The following is a 22,795-nucleotide window of genomic DNA, read 5'->3' on the forward strand; positions in this document are numbered from 1 at the left end:
GCCAAGAAGGACAATTATCGTGGTCTTACACCATGATAACCATCACTGAAAAAAAGTACACCTTGCCCTTTGAACCCATCCAGGAAACCACCATCTTCTCCAAAATGGATCTCAGGAATGTAGGAACAAGGACTGGAGGCACTGGCTTGAAGGAGCCGAACATCCATTCATTGTGTGGACAGACCACAAGAACTTGGCCTACAGTCAATCTACCTTCAACCGCCTCAACTTCTGTCAGGCTCACTGGGCCTTGTTCTTTGGTCATTTTGGTTTCACCCTGTGGTGTGGGGGTTGTGTGGTTTAAGCAGCCACAACTGTATTGGGTCTAGGTAATTGGGCCCAGGATCAGAGATAGTTGTACGCCTGTTGCTCGTCAGATCAATCAATGAGCAACAGGTAAAACACCCATCCCCACTCACAAACGAGGATGTATCTGCACCCAGCCTGTAACATCTTGTCATTTTCTACAAAAAACTGGTGTGTTTGCAACATCTCTGTCTGTGTCTCTGTGTCGGAGGGCCCTGAAAACATCACTCTTACCACCCAGGCTCCCGGCACCTCAAGCCAGACGCCCTCTCTTGCCAATTTTCTGCGGATGCAACCCCCTCCATCCCACACAACATCCTTCCATCGTTCTGTGTGGTTGCCGCGGTGACCTGGGAGATTGAGTCGGTGGTTAAGAAGGCCAAGCAGACCCAGCCAGATCCAGGTGATGGTCCCGCTAACCTTCTCTTTGTGCCCGACTCTGTCTGCTCCAAGATCCTCAAGTAGGCACACACCTCCCGCTTTTCCTGCCATCAGGGTGTCAGTCGCACCTCGTCTCTCTTGAAGTGGTGTTTCTGGTGGCCTACCATGGGTGCCGACACCCATGCCTTTGTGGCCGCCTTCTCTGTATGTGCCTGTCCCACCAGCCTCTCGCTAGTCTACTCCACCCCTTGCCAGTCCCTGGTCGCTCATAGTCCCATGGTTTTCCAAAGCCATACACTTTGTGACTCTCCCTAAGCTCCCCACAGTGTCGGAAACAGCCGACCACCTTGTGAACCAAGCCCTCAGAGCTACGGTGGGTCTCTCCTCCGGGTATCATCTACAGACTAACCATGTTACCACACGTTAAGGCCAACCTAAATCTATGTTTATTCCTTGTGTCGTGCTTTTAGCATACACTAACCTGTCTCAACTTGTCCCAGAATCCTTGGTCCTACCTTCCGTCCTGTCTGCCTGCCTGCCACTGCTTCTCCTTCTACGCTACCAATCAGCTAAGCACCTCCATTCCCCATCATCCCTCCTGCTGCAACCGGATCCTGTTCCCGGCGCCCCTCCATGCCAGACCCTCGTCCACAAATAAACTTTTAGCTACCTTTCTACTTTCTACCTTTCTACATCTGATTAAGTAAAATGACATGGATTAATTAAGCATTGTGATTTAAAAAGTAGTTTCCAGCCCAGATTGAACAATATATTCTAAACAGGTCGCAGGCCACATCAAGTTGTCATGTGGGCCGGATAAGACCACAACGCCTATAGTTTGACGCCTGACTTAAGGGACACTGCAGCAGAGTGGTAAGTTTCTCACTAGTGAAGTAGTAAAGTGAATAAAACCTGTATTGACAAATAGCCAACTTCCGATCCATTAATGGAAGTATCAGAATATTTTATACAGCACACGCTCACCTTTGGGCCCTTTGACCAGCTTGATGTCGATGATCCTTTCTGAGAGGCTCCGCCTCCGTCGGATGTAGAGCCGCACGAGGCTACCCGCCTCCTTCAGGGCCTCTACGGCGCCGCTGTGGGTTACCTCCGTGATGTCCACATCGTTCACGCGGACGATGCAGTCGTTGACCCTGGTGGGCGGGAGGGGGGTACACCCATATGCAATCAGTCATATACACTGTCGCATACCTGAGGTATACGTTGAGCCTTCACACCAGAAGTTCTGTGACTCCGCCCACTTTCCTTCCAAAAATAAGGCGGGGTCACATTAGTTCCAACCGATGGTTAAGCAATTTAAGATCTGTTCTGTACAGGCTAAGGAATAAAACGAAAAGTGACAAAATGGAGCGAATGTCTCAATAGAAAAAATATTATTGATTATTATTTTATAGTTATTGAGACTGAATGCATCCACTCATTTTGCACATATTAGCATGATCTTATATTTTATTACAAAAAAGCTCACTTTCACAATGAATATACAGTATTCAGCATCCACGGCAGCCTGGCCATCCTGGATGAGCGATCCCTGCCTTTGAGGCCCCTTCTTTAGATTTCTTCCATTTTTTCTTTTTTTTTTGGTGGTAGGGTCGTTTTTAATGATTTTCTAGGAATTTTTCCTTGTCCGGGTAGGAGCACGGGACTAGGGAATGCTGTTGATTTCTAGTTGAAATGTGGAGCCCTTTGAGTCTGTACTGTGATTAATGGCTATAACAATAATAAAGAACAACAACATAGTGACAGCTTCGATTTGGCAGGAACGTGACAGCTTCAACTGGGCAGGAATGGTAAAGTGACATCTAGCAGACTACATTCTACGTGTGTACTGTGTACTGTGTGTGTGTGTGTGTGTGTGTGTGTGTGTGTGTGTGTGTGTGTGTGTGTGTGTGTGTGTGTGTGTGTGTGTTTACGTGTTTACCTGAGTCGTCCATCTTGGGCTGCTGCCCCACCTGGAATAATTTTGGTGATGAAAATGGAGGGGTCTTCTCCGACATGGGGGTTATCAGTTCCTCCTGCGATGCTGAACCCCAGGCCTGAGTTGCCCTGCACACACACACAGACACACACACACATCAATCACTATTGCTGTGTCTGAAAAGGTGTACTAGCATACTATGTAGTACACCAAATTAGTACGTCAGTGTTTTAAGCATGTCTGAAACCATAGTATGCATCAAATAGTATGCGAGTGCCAGGACGACATACAGTATGACATCAAGCACAACCATATCTCAGAATGTATTGTGAGAGCAGGATGCCGGTTAATGTTTCTATGCGGGGTTGTCATCCACCCGCGTACTGACGTACTGAAAGGAAGTGGATCGGCTATATACTGATGTAATATGTCCGTGAAGCCATCGTTGCTTTTAAATATGCTTAAATCTGAAATACTAAATTACGCTGGACGATAGAAAAAAAATGTAGTATAAAATGTGCCATTTTGGATGCATAATTACGTAATCGCTCGATTATTATAATTATAATTCAAATCGCACTGCAAAATGATAAGCTTCCATACTTAAATGTTTTCATCCAAATTTATTTTAGTGCTAATGTGAGAAATGTTGAACCAAATGGAATGCAAATTTGGATAATTACCTGTCTAATAAATTATCTATTTAGTGACATTAAATTAGTAAAAAGAAAAATAACTGAAAAGACTAGATAGATAACAATTAATTCATTGCCACCCAAACGTTCATGATAACATTAGCACCTTCCAAAGGGAAATTAGAAATTAGAATAGAAAATCTATTTAGGAAAAAACATACTCCTTCCTCTGCTCTGCTGGCTGAATTTAAAGCATCATTGACTTTAATAGCAATGAACAAGCATGATGATTTGATGAGATGCTGTCTGGATTCCTCAGTATCTTTACCCAAATCCAACAGAACACCTCTTCAAAACTCACTTCATGTTTTTAATATGGCGTAGCCTTTTCCCAGCCTCCCCCAACCAAGTCACAACCGACATGTTACTTTTCTCAAACGCCTTCATCTCACTTTGTGCACCCTTCGTGTCTTGAAGATAAAGCTATTGCAGTTAACGTGCGCATGCGTGTGTGTGTGTGTGTGTGTGTGTGTGTGTGTGTGTGTCCATAGTGTGTTTAAAGCACCGCCAGCGAAACAGACAGAACCAGGTCACAGGAGAATACAGTGAGAGAAAGCCCTCAGGGGAAGAGATAGAGAACTGAAGGGAAAGGATAAGTAGGAAAGTGAAAGAGGGAGATAATGAGAGTAGAGGAGAGGGGGTTCATGGGATGAAAAGTGGTGGAAAGGAGAGGGCAGAGAATGGATGAAAAAAAAAGAAAGAGGGTCAGCAGAGATGGAGCAGGCAAAAAGGATGAGAGAGAAAAAGAGAAAGAGAGAGAGAAACATTAAGATGGTTGACAGCTCCATGGTCAAGTCTGCGACCTGGTCTTACATATTTAATATAATATATATTGGTATTATATATTATAAGTTATTATATATAGCCAAGTTATTTAGATAATTCAAGTGAAATATTTGTGTGGGATGAAGTTATACAAAGTGCAAAATTTTATTTAAACTCCGGCTGGTGTGCCCAGTGTTCGTTACATGCAAGACACAGGTGGCGATATGAGAATAGTTTCTAAGTAAATAAACCCCAAACTTTAAAAACTTTTAAATATAAATTACCAAATAAAAGCTGAGATGCAGATTACCCTCAATTTCAATGGTCTCGTATTAAACTTGACACTTATTTTGACTTCGTAAAAACAATACCGGCTAATATCAGGCAATGGCAGAACGTTCTCAACACGGTCAGGTTCACATGACACCATTTTATCTCAATCGGCACAATCGCCTGGAAAAAAGCTGTAGGTTGTAAATGTCGCACACACCCAATCAAATATATTTCTTTATTATCTCAATTGTGTGTGTGGACATTCTTTTAGATGTGTTGGTAGTACTGATGCACCGTACCCGCTCCAGCGTGATCTCCTCATATTCATAATCTGCTTCTGTACCATTGACCTGTCGAGAGAACAAAATAAAACAGAAAGATATATATTGATGTAATACAGACAGAGAGACAGACAGACAGACAGACATACAGATAGCAATATAAAAACAAACAAGGTAACACTTTGCATGACGCTGTATATGTGATGTCACATTTAATACCATCCCTGCCGGAGCAACTGCCAACCAACCAGATTGGTACGGTAAGATCAACCATGTAATAAAGCATTCGCATCCTCCTCCTCTGCCACTGGACACATGGTGCTAAACCCGTGTATTACACAGTTTACTATCCACTAGGCTTAAACTGAGGGCGGGTGGAAGCCCTCTCCCCCACTGCTGCACTTTGCCTTTCCATGCTATGGCTGCTTGGTGCACACGCACGCACGCACGCACGCACGCACACACACACACACACATACACACACACACACACACACACACACACACACACAGCAGTCGAGTGGCATCCCAATGGTTCTTGTAATCTCATTGGCTGTAATCTGTGTGTCTGTGCAGTCAGATTAGGACTTGTATGTGTGCCCATTCAAATAGAAGAGACAGGCCAACCTCAGCCACCACGCCCCCAGTAGCATATCCACATTACCGTCCCATAGAGGAAAAACCTACAACTAGCTGCTGACAACAGTGAAAGGAGAAAATCAGGTGTACAAAAAGGTTGTACTAGAGTGATAGTGGAGTGCCTTTTGTGTGCCAAGCCTTTGAGAAGGTCACATGTGTGGCATGAATCATTTTCTATTTTGCTACGAAATTCTTGGAATTGACATACAGTCTCAGATGATCACACTCCAATGTGAAATAAAAGTAAAATGAAAAAAACAACTTTTAAATGCACAGCACTTATTGGAAAAATAAGATGAATGATGATGAATGAGATGAAAAAGTATTCTTCACTTGGGACTCTGCCTCGCTTTCACTGCTCTGTGTTACAATAAGTGCCGCAGGGATTCAACGGTAATTACATAATAAAGTCATCTACACATTACATATACACTGATTCTGTCTGGCAGTGTATTTTCACAATGGGAGTATTTACACAGTAGTCTCACATTGTCAGAAAAGTCATTGGGAGACTTGTTTGCGTGTTCGAAACATGAATACATATAACTATTACTATATTACTAAATCAGTCCAAATTATTTATTTGAACTCAGAACGGAAGCCACAACAAACGCAACACATTTAACAGTAACTTGCCTGATCAATAAACTTTAAATGAATGTAAAAAGGACTGTTGTGTATTTCCTGATAAACAATAGCTAGGGATGTTGACTCGCATAGATGAAGACCAATATTTTCTTTTTTCTTTTCTTTCTTCTTTCTTTTTCAACTTTGCACTGTTTTGTTAACTTCTGCTGTTAACACCTGAAATTCCCACTGTGGTGGGAATGTCCATTCCAATATAAAACTAACAAACACAGCTTACACTGTCGGAAAACCTTCCAAGCGCACATTTTAGGAGGTGCTACATTTTGTGGTATGGAGAGTTCCTGAATAATCATGTACTCACGTATGGGGGGGTGTCAAGGCTGTCTGCGTTGACCACCACTGGAGGGGGGTTGGCCTGCAGGACAAAACAAAATAATTTGTAAGCAACATCAAAAACCATAAACAAAACAAAAGCAGGACACATTTCACCAAGGACTCAATGATGTACACATAGAGATCAGCCAGCTTTGACAAGGAAAACTTACTCTTCTCATGTTTTGGTACAGCATGTCGAGTACATCTGCTACAGATTTCCACCGTGGAGCGAATGCATGCACTGTTTGACATACTGCACTGTCACTGCTATGAGCCACTACACTAAGACACCCAACGACTCGAATGGAATCCACCAGAACCAAACTACAAGGTCCTGCGACAGTAGATGCCGATCTCCCTCTTCTAATATCTAATGTTGTTTTGTATGTCCACCATAAGCTGGACGGACATTCTCTGCTGAACCTATGTTAAATTTGACGGAGTTCCTCAGAATCCAAACTACTATTGTTCTTAATTGAAGTCACACACACACACACACACACACACACACACACACACACACACACACACACACACACACACACACACACACACACACACACACACACACCCTAATTCCTCCTGTTGAATAACCTCCTTCTAGAACTCGTCATTAAAGGCACACCACAGGACGTCTCCACTTTCACCTGTAACACTAAACGCTGCTCTTACTCTGGCTGTTTCTCAAGCTGGCCAGGTTCTGCTACTTTTCTTCCGCCCATGGGGTCGACCGAACGTAGTGGGGTGCCCCCCGCAGACACATATTTTGGTTCTCTCCCTCTCTCTTTCTATGTTCCCTTTATCCTATGTCTCTCCTCTCCTACTCCCACAGTCCTCTGCCCTCCTAACCCTTCCTCTTGCCCCACCAAACCATGCTCAGGGCGCCCTGGGTCCTCCACCCAAAAGTACTGTGTCCCAGCCGAATAATAGTCAACCTAGTTGAGTCAAGCCAAACCAGTCAGCCAGGACAGCTCAAAGACTGGGTCTCCTTCTCAAGCCAAACAAAAAATTCAAAAATTTAAAAGTTGACAACAAGCTCAGTAAACAAACAACCAACCCAACATACAGAGCGGCGGGAATGCTCTATTCCATTGCTCTAATCTCCCCATTTCTCTTTCTCTCTCCCTCCAATCCCTTTATCTGCCCCCCCCTCTTCCAACACACACAAATACACATTATCTCTCTCCCACCTCTGCCACTCAAGCTGACTAGACGCTTGATCCCAGAGAAAGAGAAAGAGAGAGAGAGAGCGAGAGGGGGGGGCGGGGATTAAAAGAGAGAGGGATGGTAGTATAGAAAAAAACAGTCTGGAAGAGATGCTGGAAAGATGATGATGAGGAAGGGGAGGAGGGAAGAAGGAGAAGATGTAGACAGGTGAGAGCTAAGGAGAGGGACGTACAAGGGAAGAGGGAGGAGGGAAATACAGGTGTGTTTATATGATGGTGGTGGGGTGAGGGGGGTGAGGGAGCGAGAGAGAGAGTTGAATGGGAGGATAAGAGAGGGGGGAACGGGGATCAGGGGGATTATGGGTACTGTGGGAGGAGTCAAATCTGCCAGGCTGGAAAACAGCAATGCCACAGCAGTGACATGAGGGCAAATGGAGAGAAAGAAAGAGAAAGAAAAGAAAGGAAGAGAGTTGATAATTGAGATGGAGCGATAATGGATTGCAGAAAGGACAGAGAAATCCCAACATTGGACATTGAGGGAGAAGACAGAAAGAGAGAGAGGACGAAGAGGACAGGAAACATGCACGAATCATCATACATTGTGAATGTATGTTCGGGTGACGCTGAGGGCGAGCGGACAGTCACAGCTGTCACACACTGTGTGTGTGTTAAGGGATTATGAACCAGACCAAAGGCGAATGAGAAAGTTCAATGGGGGGGGGTATTTTGCTAAAAATCCATAATCTGTACAAAACAGATATGGGACGGTATTACCTTGATTGTTTTTTTTTTTACGCCATAACGGTGGGTCCCTATAAAATCCCTCCTCATTTCTTGAGAACAATGCCTGCCAGCTCCTCACACTTATGTAGCCATTTTGTCTTGTCTTGACTTATGTCACACCAGTCTTTGTGACAACGACATTTGGTGCCCGATTCAATTCATTGTCATTCATGGTCGTGCTCAGCAGATTTGCTTTTGGTAGCAAAGTGCATTTGCCATGATGCCGTTTGTGGTGTGGGGGTTGATGTGGTTTAAGCAGCCACACCTCTACTGGGTCTTGGTAATTGGGCTAGGGATCAGAGGTGAGCTGTATGCCTAACAAGTAAATCACCCATCCCCACACACACACACACACACACACACACACACAGGAAGAGCCTCTGTCGTGACATGTTGTCCATCTGCTCCCGGCTTGTTTCATCTTGCCAATCTTTACAATAAACTGGTGTGTCTGCATGTTACTCTGTGTTGGAGGGCCCTGAAAACGTCACTCGGGTGGCGTGTGGCAGGTGGGACCGCCACATCTTTGCATATAATTCAGCTTCAGTGAACCTTGACATGTGGATTTGTGATGTCGTCTGATAGCAAAACTATTTTGGCTAAGTTGGCCTCTGAAGTGATGGTCAGTTTTATTTTATTTACGTTATTTTAATTGTGCCAAATCATCCAATATTATACAGTTCTGCTCTGCCAGAAAATCATTTGTTTGGCGGGGCCAAAAGCAGAATGTTTTCAATGTGTCTAGTGCCAAGTGTTGGCAGTGTTGACTGAGTTCAATAACATATATAACATACAAAACAGGTGAATCCACTGCAGCTAGCAAGGTATCTGCAGCTAAATTTACTTCCTTCTTTCCCGCTCAGTTATCCTCCAAATGGAAAATGACATTGTGGTTAGAACATCATTGAACGTGACATAGCAACACCATGGAAACCAGTGATAACCAAAGTAAATTGTCATCGACCCTAGGATACTAGTGAGCGTCAGCAATGGAGAGTGAAAGTGAATGTAGCAACCGCCCATTGACAAAGTGTTCCTACAGCACAATGAGCGCCGAGCACCGGCTTGCGTGACACCCACAAAAAATGCAATTAATCGTCCGTTCAGCAAAGGATAACAAGACGATAAATAATAATCTGATGGATGAAAATGGTGGATGGAACATGACTCCGACCTAATCAGAACTGCCTCCCTAATCATGCTAATTGGTCCACATCTTCAACATTTGTAACCTCATATCATGCTAACCACAGCTGATGTACTGTACATTACAGAGATTATCCAACAGATGGCTAATGTGCAGCCGGTAGCTTAATTTATATTAAGCGAGCTGTAACAACAACATTTAAGCCTGGAAACATTCACCTTCCTTATGATGGCTCAAGTTTATTAGCAGTCACAGTCCACTGAGGTGAATGAGAAAGGTGATCATGCATTAACACTCTTGAGCAGGGGTGCCCAATACGTCGATCGCGATCGACTGGTTGATCGCAAAGGTAGTGGGGTAGATCGCACGCCATTAAAAAAAAATAAAAAAATAAATACAAATCTGCAAGGAAAAGACAAAACCATGGTCAATATGATCAGTTCAGTTCAGTAGTGCAATTTCTGTCCTCAAAGCAGCAGCGCCATGATTTGGGGAACTTTCAAAACCTTGCATCAAAGCTGGAGACCCAAGGGAAGGCAGGGAGGGGAGGGGTGCGAGGAGCACCCCGACAGTGCGCTACACAGAGCAGATTGAAAACTGTCTGTCAGACTTTGACAAACGGTTTCAAGGTGCTTTACTGAAGCCAATCGCTACATTTATGTGGTTCCCATTTAGGGAAGATATTGAAGTTGATTCACTCGCATCAAAAACTGCAACACTGTTTCACCTGAACTCATCTGCAGTGGAGGATGAGATGTTGACACTATAGGCTGACATTCAGCTCAAGTCCAGGGCTCATGAACCGTTTTGGAATTTACTCACAGAGGAAAATTACCCAAACATGAGGAAATGTGCAACCTCCTTGACTACATTATTCGGCTCTACTTATTTTTGTGAGTCAGCCTTTTCCCACATGAAGATTATTGAGTCGAAATACCGTTCCACCATGACTGATGATCATTTGGAAGCCTGCCTGAGGCTGGCTACCAGCAGCTACTGTCCGGACTATGCAACCCTGGCCGACTCCATTCAGTGTAAGTCATCAGAGTAAGGTAGTGACCATAAGTGTATTTAATGCTATTGTGCCGTAAGGGTTCATGCAGGGATGCAAGGTACGGCAACATGTATTGTATATATGAAGTATACTCAGGTAGGTAGATCATTTTGACCTGGTCAATTTAAAAGTAGCTCGCAAGCCGAAAAAGAGTGGGCAACCCTGCTCTTGAGTTCCCCATGTGGACCAGCTACATAATTGGATAAATTAGTGTGTGTGTGTGTGTGTGTGCATGCGTGTTTAAATTACATTACATTTCACAGTTTTCTGTGAATGCTGCTTAAAAATTAATGGTGTATGGGAGCCAAAATAAACATTTGCTTGTTCTAGAGGTTTCAGGGGGCTACCATAAACCCATCTCTGCACATCTCTCTTTCTCAGCACCCACAAGAATTTAGTTTCTGCTTCCCTCCCATGACATTCATTGTCGACATATTCTGTCTGTCTGTCTGTATCTATCAGGTGTCTTCTCTACCTACCTGTATGTGGGCCTGTATTTGCGGAGTGTGGTGTAAAAGCGGCTCATGCGTGAGTGTTTCCAGTGGGCGCGCGGTCCAGATGTATGTATCACTGGGCCAGGGCCGGCTCGCCTTTCCCTTGGCTTTGCTCTTTGTGGGACTCTTCCTTAAGGTGTCCTTCCCGCTGGAGAACTTCCCTCCTGAGCCCCTGTTGGCAAGGCTTGTAGGCAGCGTGCTCCAGCCAAAGGCCGACCCTATGGACAGGGGGAGCTGCGGCGAGAGAAACGGGTGGATGGACAGTGATTGGGAAGCATGAGAAAGCGGAGGAAGAGAGCAGTGTTGGTGATGCTGGTACGGGTAGAGGAATGTGCCGTGGTGATCTGGTGATGCCAGATGCGGGAGATGGTGACTGGATGAAGGAAGCTGTTGGTGTTGATACATGTGTTGGGTTGCCGATGCGAGCAGGCTATTGGGTGACAGGGCAGGCTGAAACTGGAGTTGGTGTTGACTTGGAGACAGATGAATACGGTGGAGGCTTGGTGAGTGCAGCTGGTGACTCGTGAGCTGGTAACTTGCCAATGGGGATCCTGGCTGGTGACTTGGTGAGGGTGGTGCTATGTGGTAGTAGCTAGGGGTGGGAGATGGAAGAGGGTGCTTGGGCGAATGGCACCCGTGCTTCAGCGGATGGTTTTGGTGTTTCGGAGAATGTAGCTGCAGTGGTAGCAAACGGCGATTTGGAGACTGTACGTGCAGAAGGTTCTGGTTGTGTTTTGGGTGAGAGGGAGGGCTCTTCCCTGCCTTGGACTTCCCTTTTCCAGTCTTGCCCTTAATGGGCTTCTTGGGGCTGCAGCAAAACTCATGGTTGTGAAAATATGTTGTCATAGTTTCACACGTGTTAAAGAGGAGTCTGTACTGTCTGTCTTTTCCAATTACCGATCACCTACTGTATGACTTCTCTCCACTTTCTTTCCTTCTCACCCTTACAGATTGGGTAAAAGGAATTCAGTTCTTTTAAAGCTCTTGAAGCCTCGTGTGTCTTGCACTTGTGTAGAAATGATGCTTTTCAAGTCCAAGCTAGATCAACCAATGCTCCTCTATCTCTCTGTCCTTTTTCCCAAGCGTGGGATTTTCCCAACATTTCAGAAAGTTCCAGAAAAAGAGCACAAAAGGGGAAAAATGCAATTCCTCCTCAGCAGGCTATATTTCCCTACCCATCACGTCTTTTATTGAACAACTGCTCCGCGTGGGAGCTTGCAATGTAAAAATGTCAATGCCCACCAATGGGTGATGGTTTATGCGGGTGTACTCACCTCTATCGTGAGGCCATTTTTGGAGGAAATAAAGAGCTGGCTATTCTCACTTCTAAGCAGTGGATAGCGGAATGGATGGTCAGAAGCTGGATGTGGCAACTGAAGAGAACAGTCCACAAGAGTACCAGAGTTGGAGGAGTTTAGAAGGGAGAAGGGTGAAGAGGTGAGAATTCATCAGACCACCTGGAACGATTTGGAAACCTCGTAAAGCTTGTGACTTGCGGAGATGATACAGGTTGGTTCTTGGTTCTTTCTCATTCTCTCTTCAACATTCCTTTCCAATGCTCTGTTGGTCCAAAGAAGCACAGTAATCCATACTCACATGTTACCAAACGTATTATTGGTATCGGCTATCTCTGTTGATTGAAGAAACACAGTGAATTATATATTCCAGCACGACTAGTGTTGAAAGTAGCATGGGAAGCTCAAGAAGCTGGAATCCCCTCCTGTCAGTCTTGAGAATTCATCTTAATCCATGTGGTTTAAAGTCGATGTATCCCTTTTTTCATTTTGTCTTTTCATACAGTATACCTCAATTTCTCTTCTTACATGCAACACCGAATTCCCCAGTCTCTTTCTTTCTCTCTCTCTTTCTTCTGTACTGCTTCTTTTCCTCAGTGTCTCTGCCTTTCTGTCTCATTCACTTGCTTCCTTGACTGGCCAATTAGGGGGTTCCCTGGGCTCCTGCACAAGACACCAGCCAGGCATGACTAATCAATGGGGGATCACAGACAGCGATATGGCCTCTCAGGGCTCGGCCAGATAGTCTGCCCCTGGAGTTTGCGCACTATATCCGGATCTGTGATTGGCTGAGGCCATTTCTGTCCATCAACCTTTGTCTTGTTCTTTTAAAGCATTACAAGGCAGACCAGGTCAGCTGGAATGCATTCTCTTAAATGCAGCGTTTTCTGTGTATATGGACATGTTGGCCTAGTTTCTCTGTATACTGTATGCGTGTGCTGTGCATGTGTCTTGGTGTCTATACTGTATGCCTCTATTAAGCATCACTGAATCCATGTAGTGAGGATGAGAGACTCATGAAGGTTGGTAGTTTGCGTCTAAAGCACACAAATATACAGTACATAAAAACAAACACGAAAATTGGAGCCATGACCACCGAAGAAGAGTTATGCAGGAGAAACATATGACACAGAGACAAGCATTTTGAAAAACAAAATAAATCACTTTCAACCTGCGTATTGTGAATGTATTGTGGAAAACATTGGTAAGTCTATTTGAGAAGATTGTTTTACTCATAAGACAGCAAAATATAATTTTTATCGCCTTGCCGTGCTTGTCGGAACTTCATATGGCCACAATTACAAAAGATATGGCGAATCAAAAATATGAAGTGGCAATTGGGTATTGGATGAAAAGAAATGTAAAAAACAACACTTTCTTTTGCCTGCAGGCTATTGGCCTACTGTGTTTGCTGGCTATAGTCTATACATTTAGAGCAATGCCAGGCCAACTGTATAATGCCAGCTCCTACTGTATATGCCACGACTAGCCCCAAACGTGCACACATGACACAGAAAAGCAAAGCAAAAGGGTGAGAGAGAAACAGAAACACAGGCAAACAAATCAAATTTACAGTTAATGTCATCAGCTGCAGTTGGCAGTCGCAAACGTGGTTATATTTTATAAATATCCAGTAATATGTGCACCAGTTCACATTTTGTAAACTTACGCAATTGCATATTGAAAATGGTTTAAAACATTTACAAAGCATTATGATAAACGCTGTTTTCTTAAAGAACTTGAACATCACTGATCAAAATTCTATTCAAACAGCCTAAAGTGCCACACCACAGCCATGGCAACCTATTTTTGAATTAAAGAAAATCCTTGGGACACCGGGATGGCAAGCTTTAAAGAGACCATTTCTGAGATACTATGATTTCTGTTCAACAGAAAACAAAGTAGAGGGGGGTGGGGGGGTTGATGCAACATCCCACACAGCGATATAAACTGCTTCAGGCATGAGCAGGGTGAATAGGAAGCCATTGAAGCCATTAAGTAGCGCAAATTCAAAGATGGGAGTCCAAAAGGGGCTGGAAAGCAAAGAAAAGAGAAGAACAAATAAGACACCCTACTAAACTGAATACTGCAATAGTTTAGAGTTCAACATCTAAACTCCTGCAGAGCTGGAGAATCACCAACGAGGAAAAAAATAAATCTAGTTTGTTTATCGAAAAGAAGAATGAAAAACGCTACTAAAATGTATAGGTTACTTAATCACATTCTGAGAGTCACTTACCGGTCAAAAAATCATATTTTGCATGTTGTCAACCAATCATATTTAATTTGGCTTCCAAACAGAGGTCTGGTTACGAGCCAATCAGCTTCCAGCATGTACAATAGGTGACATCAAGTGCTTACCTAAGCCTGTAATCAATATAAATTCACCGGGCCCACAACTGCTTGGGAAAGCAGGTGAAAGAAATTCTATATTTTTTCTATATGTATAGTATCTACCACAATTATAATAAATTATAATTGTGGTAGATAGTCTGCACCATGTTTCCCAGGAATGATTACATTAGCCACGAACTGTATCATGTGACAATGAGAAAGCACTTCACATGGCCCTTCTTTGCAGCAAGAGTTTGACCTATGTAAAATTTCACGTATAGAGCTGTACAACTTTTTGATGTTGACTAAGGCTACGTTCACACTGTAGGCCAAAGTGGCCCAAATCAGAGCATTTTGTGCTCATATGTGACTCAGATCTGTTTTTTTTCCATGACAGTGTGAACAGCACAAATCACATGGAATCTGATCCATTCGGAATTGGGCCACATGTGGTCCTAAATCAGATAGATTTTTTTTTCAATGCGACCTCTGAACAGTCAAATCGGAATTCATGTGACATTTACTTCCAGGGTGTTCCCAACCTTCTTATTATCACGGACCAGACCGGACGCAGCGCAGCGCAGCGCAGCGCAGCGCAGCGCAGCGCACAAAATGTTCACGGACCGAGAATGCAAAATAAAAAGCGCCCCTGTGTTTCCAGAATAAACTCAGAATTCCGCTACTCTGGGAACAGTGAACTGTGCATGGCGCACCACGGCCGACCCCACCACAGCATCCGTCCGCCACCGTTTAAGCAGCAAAGCATAGCGCTGGGAGGGAAAATAAACAATAGATAAATAAATAGATAAAAAAAACCAACCCGGCAAAGGCGTACCCACGCTCGCCGCATTTTTTGAATAGCACCGGATCTAAAATAGTGTATGTGTGTGTGTCCTCTGAGGGAGCGATCAGGGCGCAATTTCGTTATTGAACAAAACAAAGAAAGCACCGTGCCCCTGTTTGGATTCAAGATTTAATCCGCGAGCTTGAGTTGAAGTACACGGTCCCACGGTGCCCGACAACCGGCCGTGCATCTGCAATGCTTACTTCCGTACAACAGCATACTGCGTGTGACGTTTTTGTTACTTCTATGCATGCGGGTCAGTTGAAAATCTTCAAAAACATAACCCAACATACCAGCACCGATCTTATGTAGGTTTTAACTACTGTGGAAAATGAATGTCATGTGATGTACCTAAAAAATAACTTTCACAAATTTGGATGTCGTGCTAGAGCTGTATTGTAGACGTCACTATAATAACTTTGGCCAGAGTCATTTCATCTCATAAAATCCAATGCAACTTGAATAAAATGGTGAAGGTTCAAAATGCATGTACTGTATCTCTAGAAAAGGGTTAGACTTACAGTACATTGAAGAAAAAGTACAAAAATTGAAGAAAAATTCTAATGGCATTTAACACAAAAAGCCTAAAGTCAACTCTGACGCAAACCCTTGGCCTCCTGCTTTCTGCTGTAAGGGGTAATGAGCGGAGCACCAAACGTGACCACAAGGAGACATCAGAGACCACACTGAAACATGCACGCGGTCAAGGACTTCTAGAGAAACCTTTTAGTTGCTCCGCTTGAGTTGAGTCCGCTCCCGCTCGTCACTTCAGCTTTGCACACTGTGTGTGCGGGGAAGGGACAGTCCATTAAACATATGGGGGATTTCTTTTGTGTGTCCGATTATTATTAATTATTTCTAAGACTTTACCCGACTCAGAATTTTGTCAGTCAGTTCTTTCTAGTATTCTTTCTGGCAGTTTGGTTTTGGTACAACCTTTTAAGAGGTAGCCAGTCTTGTGAGGGTTTCATGATTGTTATGCTGCATTCCAGTTAAGTCTAAAACTCGACCACCTCGTTGGGAAAATGCAAAGGAACGGCTATTCTGAATTCTGAATCGAAATTCATACTTGCCGTGGTTTGTTTGCCACGATAACAGACCTGACATCAGGGGAACATGGCAGTGCACGCAGTTAATAGTAAACATGTAACTTTGTTCCTCGGGTTGGGGTAGACCCGCCGGGCCACTACTTGTGTAATTGTCAAATTTGCATTCTTGTGGTTGTTATTGGTGCACCAACAGCAACATTTGACTTCTGACTGTGGATGCAGTCTTTGTATTGACTTAGATTGTTTAGTGCTGTATCTATAACTGTATGAATTGCAGTGTTGGACAATGACGCTGCATAACTTCTCTGCCCTACCAAATTCATGGACTGTGAAATCTGCCTCCTCCCGCGAGATTGACAATTAGAGAAAAAAAACAAAAAACAAAAAAAACATGCTTTGAGTGCCGAAATTAAGTTTGTGTTTCCATGGCGGCGGAGCTGGAATCAGTAACAGAAAGTCCTTAAGAAAAGCTACAGTGACGACAACAGCAATGGCGTTGTCATGCTATGTGAGTTATTCTAATTTCCATAACAACTGTATACAGGTACTCCTCACTTAACGACTGAGTTCCGTTCCTAAGACCAGGTCATTGAGCGAATTGGTTGATAAGCGAGGACCCGTGTTATTTCAGGGTAGGGGGCGTGACCATTGCAAATGCTAGTGTAGTGGATACTGACAGACTGCGGGAACGAGACCCAGACTGAGAATGTGATGAGATGAGATGTATACAGTGTTTATAGTATATATAGTACATATAGTGTATATAGTATATATAGTATATATAGTTTATATCGTGTATATAGTATATACAGAATAGTATATATAGTGTTTATAGTATATAAAGGGTGATGTGGGATGAGATGCTTGACACTGAGACGCCGTGCATGCAGCGCGCACACCGCGGTGTTGTACGCAGCGTACAATACAGACTGGTCAGAGAGCTGGTCGCAAGTCCAAACGGTCGTTAAACAGGTAGGTCATTAAGTGAGGGGTACTTGTATATCTAGTTCAATGTCCTGTCCACACTTTGTACACAACAGTGTTGTTTGGGGTCATTTTGACCCCAGGCTGCATAAAACCTGAGAAAAATCTAAGGTTTTACACCTGTGTTTTATGCTCGTTTTTATTTTACTCTGTTTTTAGTTGGGCTGCTATTAATGGACTCTCCCATGCAATTTTGTAAATTTTAGATTCAGGTTGTTCCCATTCACTTTGAAAGATAGATAGCTGTCATGGTCCCTCTCCCCACTTAAAAGACAGGGTATACTTCGCGCTGCTAATGTAATCAAAATGGTTTCAAAATGTGACAATGAGAGGGGGGGACGGGGATATGGTGCAAATTGGAAAGAGTTAGATGTGACCATTTGCGTGCTTACATGCTACTGATTTTGGCCAGAGTGTAGAAGCCAAAGGGTGAAGCGACAGCAAGCCTTTGGAATGCTGACACCAGTACGGCAATATTTCTTATATCTCATTTCCAATATATCTCAGGCGTTATACGGTTTGATGAAAGAGAAACTAGACTCAGTTGATGTGTGTGTGACAAACTTGCGAAGGGATGGTAGATGAAGATAAGGGATGTATGGGATAAATAGGTCTAACCATAGCCACTTCTTTATAACCCCCCCCTCTCCTCCCTCTTTCTCTCTCTCAACAGAGAGAGTGGCTCACTATCCATCTGCCACAAAAATAAAGTTCCCACCCCACCCTCCACCCCCCCAGTGGGACACTGCTGTGCATGTGAGGGATCACTTGACATTTATCTCTCTGGGCCCCCCATCGACCCTACTCTCCTCTTTTTATGGATCTATCATTCATTCAGGATTTTCATCTCCCCTCCATTCTGCGCCGCCTGCTCTTTAGTTTGTTCATTCCTGCGGTCTACCGCTTTACCACATGTCACGTGACTGAGTGGGAGGAGTTCATCACAAGCGTTCATCACCCACACCCGTATCCATGGCAACCCAGTCGCTCCTGCTGACTCTGCCCCCAACATGCAGGGTGGCATCAAGTGTTGTCATGGGGATACTGATCGCACGGGTGTTTGTGTGCGCACACACACACACACACACACTGTACCGAAACATTGACTAATGCATCGGATGGGAGGTGTTTGTGAGTGTGCCGTGTTGCATAACCTTCCATGTGTGGGACGGAGCAGGCGGATGAGTTCTCCCTCCACGCACAGACACGGGTGCCCATCCTCACGACTGCATATGCACGTGGGCTGTTCCGTCCTGTTATGTGAGCTCATGAGCACAGATCAGCTGGTCGTGAGCAATTGGTTAATGCGACCACTAACTCAGAGTGATTGACTGTAACACGGTGTCAGCCTTGGGAACAGGGGTTTAGCGGAGGATAATGCACGTGGTGGCACCGCAGACCAACGCATCCCCGCGCTCCGTTTCCACGCTCCCATCTAAAAAAAAAATAAGAGCTGTTCTCCCGGGTCCAAAGATCTCCGCCAGTTTCATGACACTGCAGGAGCGCACTGTCAACGCAGCCATTTTCTAATCGAGAACTTTAAAGTGTGCTGTTTGTTCGTTTGTTTATTTATTTATTTGTTTTGATCGCATTAGGAGGTGGTGGATGACCCAGATTGGTATTTTTATTGTGTTAAATGACAAAACTGACACAGCAAAGGACTACAAAAGTAATATAAATTACAAAATAAAGAGTGTATACATAAGGAGCCTTGATACAAAGGTGGTTTGATAACAGTTTTTCAAGTCATTATTTTCCATGCCATTCCATTTATCTTTAATTTATTTTAGAAACAAATTTCCGGTTATGTTTAGTTTCAGAGAAAGGAAAGCATATGTTCATTGTTTTCACCCCAGGCCTCATTAAATGCTTGGGTTCCTTCATTTATAACCCTTCATAGCAGAAATGTAAAAATGAAAAAAAGTTTAATCTCCTTTTCAAAAACTGGAAACTCCCATTGCCACACCTGTCTGTGTATTTTTGAACATTTTTTGAAAAACATTAGTAACCCAATTTCATTCAGAACTACTTTTTTAATTACGAGCTACAGTACGCTGCAAGTGGTGGTGGAAACTTTTTTTTATCTATTTTGGGTTGTGTAGTTTCAGTTTTCATTGGTGATAATGACCTTGTTTAACACTGTGGCTTGATAACCTGGATCCAGGTTTGGTATTGCATTACAGCACAGAGCGTAGCCATGTTGGCGAGACGGAACAACAAGGAATGCCAGGAGGCGAGAAGCAATTTTTGCTGAGTGCAGTTCCATCAACTCTGCCAAGGGGATAGATGGGATACAACCCTATAGAGTCTGACAGAGGATGGACAGAAAGACAAAGTGCCTAAACCTGATCTTAAAGTTCTTTTGGTATAGGCCTACAAAGCCTTTTTCTAAAGGTCACCATTTCTGACAGCAGCCGTCAGAATATATGACCACACTGTACCTGCACAATAAATGAGTAACACTAACCAAATGTTTTCAGGTTATTTGCCATCCTCTCACCTTTATGTGGACAAAAGTATTATTGTCTGGGATCATCACAGAGCCAACAACAAACAGGTCACCATTCCCGACAGCATCAGTCAGAAAATGTGATGGTCACACATTTCGCTGGTCACAGATTATGGAATACTCAAGGTAAGCGGAAAAATGCAATATCTATCAAATCCAGATTTTTAACATATTTGCAAAATTTAAGATGCAAACTTTCATTCACTGAAACCTTGAACTCAAACATGATGGGCAAACATGTTAAAAATGCTTCTAAATAGCCGTCCTCTGAGCAGCCAAAACATTTACAGTATATGCCTCACCTTATGTACAGTATGTCGCACTGTCGTGGCATGGTAGCAGATGCCAAATGTTGTAATAAATGTCCATAAATTGTGCCATAATGCAAGTTTTTCATCAGCACAAGTAAGTAAGTTCTAAATAAAAGACACTGGGGCGAATTCACAAAGAAATGCATTGCAGCCGCAAATAGCACCATGAGATGCGCATCAATTGCGCCCGCTATCTGCTCCGTTTTAGTGTCCTACTCACAAAAGATATTGCCCTAATGATGTGCCAGTGCTTACTTAAAACAAACTCTCTGTTCCTTTGCATTCCTCTCTCTCTCTCTCTCTCTCTCTCTCTCTCTCTCTCCCTCTCTCTCTCTCTCCCTCTCTCTCTCTCCCTCTCTCTCTCAATTGATTGGCAAAATACCAATCAATTTGAACAGAATTGCGAGAGTTGATTCAGAATACTTGTCTGAAGTGAAGTGAACTGAAGTTTCTTGCTCAAGGACACTTCAGCACACCACCAGGAGGAGCCTGGGCCCAAATCGGCAGACCTCCATACACAAGACGACCTGCTCTACCTCCTGACCTACTGAGTTAGAGGCTGATATATTGTGAAAGTCTTGAACACTGTTCATTTCAACTTTCATTTAATTATTAAAGGTTAACTTTTATTTTTAAAACAAAGTATAGAAGTTTCGTTTTCTTGAAGCAGAAATACCTGTGTGCTGCCTTGTCATTAGTCAGACACATGATACTGAGTGATGCCGCAGTCAATCAATCAATCAATCAATTCAAATCAGCCATCTGGAATTATATGCAACTTTCTTAATGTATTTATCAAGTTAAAATCCTAAAAATATCCATATGACTCTGTTGCACTTGACTATGTTAACATGGTCAACACTGAAAGCAGATGTTTTCCTATTACCAGATAGTCTATGAATAAAAATGATAATAAAAATAAACGTGAATAGTAAAATAGACAGCGATTATGCACAATAAGTACTAAACTGAACACAATAGCTAACCTAAATACTATCTAACTTACTAACTGAAATAACTGATTCCTAAAACATATTGCAGTTAGTAAATAGAGTAATATGAAATAAAATAAAATAAAATAAAATAAAATAAAATAAAATGAAATAAGACTCAGTATACTGAGTGGGGGTAGAATAGAAAATAGAAATAAAGGGAATAGATTTGTATATGGGATAGGCTATTTTGTATATACAGATATGTGCAGTAAGGTGGCATGTGAATAATGACGACACTGTACGAGAACATTGGTCGTGGAAACGCCACGCGGCGTCTCAGCGTCAAGCATCTTATCGTGCATCACCCTTTCTCAGTCTCAGTTTCATTCCTGCAGTCGATCAGTATTCACTACACTCGCGTTCGCAATCTCCAAGACTGAAATATCGGTAAGGGGGCGGGTCCTCGCTTATTGACCAATTCGCTTAACGACCTGGTCATAGGAACAGAACTTGGTTGTTAAGTGAGGACTACCTGTATATCTATTATGAATAAATGTGTGTACTTGTGTGTGTTTTGTGTGTAGATGTGGTATGTGGTTAGCTGTATAATGATCTCCCAACTGGTCTTTTGTTCCGCCATCAAGCCGTGGTTAGACCGTGACCCAGAACGAACGAACACACACACACACACACACACACACACACACACACACACACACACACACACACACACACACACACACACACACACACACACGCTACAGACACAGACACATGCACACAGAGATGCACTAATATCTGCAGGATATTATTTCTACCCCTCTCTCGGACTATGTAGGTCAACTCGATATAAAGATGTTACTTAATGGGGCTTCTGGAATATCTGTCAGATGTTAAGACTGTGCAGACAGAACTGCACAGTCACAGCACCGAGCTGCTCACTGAAAAAGACCAACTTTATCTCTGTTTCTCTCATCCTCTCCATCTGTCTCACTCTCCCTCTGTACGGAGGGAAGACAGATGTCTGTGTGTGCACGCGCATGTGTGCGTGCGCGTGTTGTGGTATAATGGTCTATCAGTCATGCAGCTAGTGCTTTGGACAGGAAAGTGGCAACACCTTGGGAAAACGCACTTAGAGGGTCCAATATGAAACCTTTCAAGGGGAGGTATGGAGGAGATATAGTGGTAGAGATAGAGCGAGAGCAGGAGAGAGAGAGAGAGAGAGACAGATCACTTTTGTTGTGAGTCGTAAATCCATAATGGCCGTATAAAAGCCCAGAGTTGAATATTGACAGAGGCGCATTCAGGAGTGATCAATAGGGGAGACTTGTGTCTGATATGGATATAAGCACAAATTTATATTATGTGAGGGAGGAATAAAAAAAGCACATAAACAACAAGGCTATCCCTTTACATCCATCAATCAATATAATATGAGGTCAAGAAAGAAATATTGATTATTTACAAGTAAGTAAAGATGACAAACATATTAGGATCAAGTACAAACATTTGTATTTGGATCATGATAATATATCAAATACATCAAATATATTAAATGTCTGCTTTAGTCTTTGGTAGATATTCTATTCAATATAATTCCATGGCGGTCATACCAATTAGAAGCAAGAATTTCATTTCAAGAAGAAAC

At 43.2% G+C, this 22,795-nt stretch overlaps 1 protein-coding gene across 1 annotated transcript in view; it reads right to left on the reverse strand.

Annotated features, from left to right (window-relative positions):
• The window catches only part of LOC307228553 (discs large homolog 1-like protein), a gene marked incomplete at both ends in the record, with an annotated part of 127,746 nt that overhangs the window by 69,895 nt on the left and 35,056 nt on the right, over positions 1-22,795 (reverse strand). The window contains 4 exons of the mRNA XM_079998244.1: positions 1,672-1,841; positions 2,630-2,754; positions 4,659-4,709; positions 6,229-6,282. Coding sequence (XP_079854370.1) covers positions 1,672-1,841; positions 2,630-2,754; positions 4,659-4,709; positions 6,229-6,282 — 400 coding nt within the window. The remainder of the gene's footprint in view (positions 1-1,671; positions 1,842-2,629; positions 2,755-4,658; positions 4,710-6,228; positions 6,283-22,795) is intronic.

This window comes from Zeus faber (assembly GCF_960531495.2).
Source record: "Zeus faber genome assembly, chromosome: 1".
NCBI lineage: Eukaryota > Metazoa > Chordata > Actinopteri > Zeiformes > Zeidae > Zeus > Zeus faber.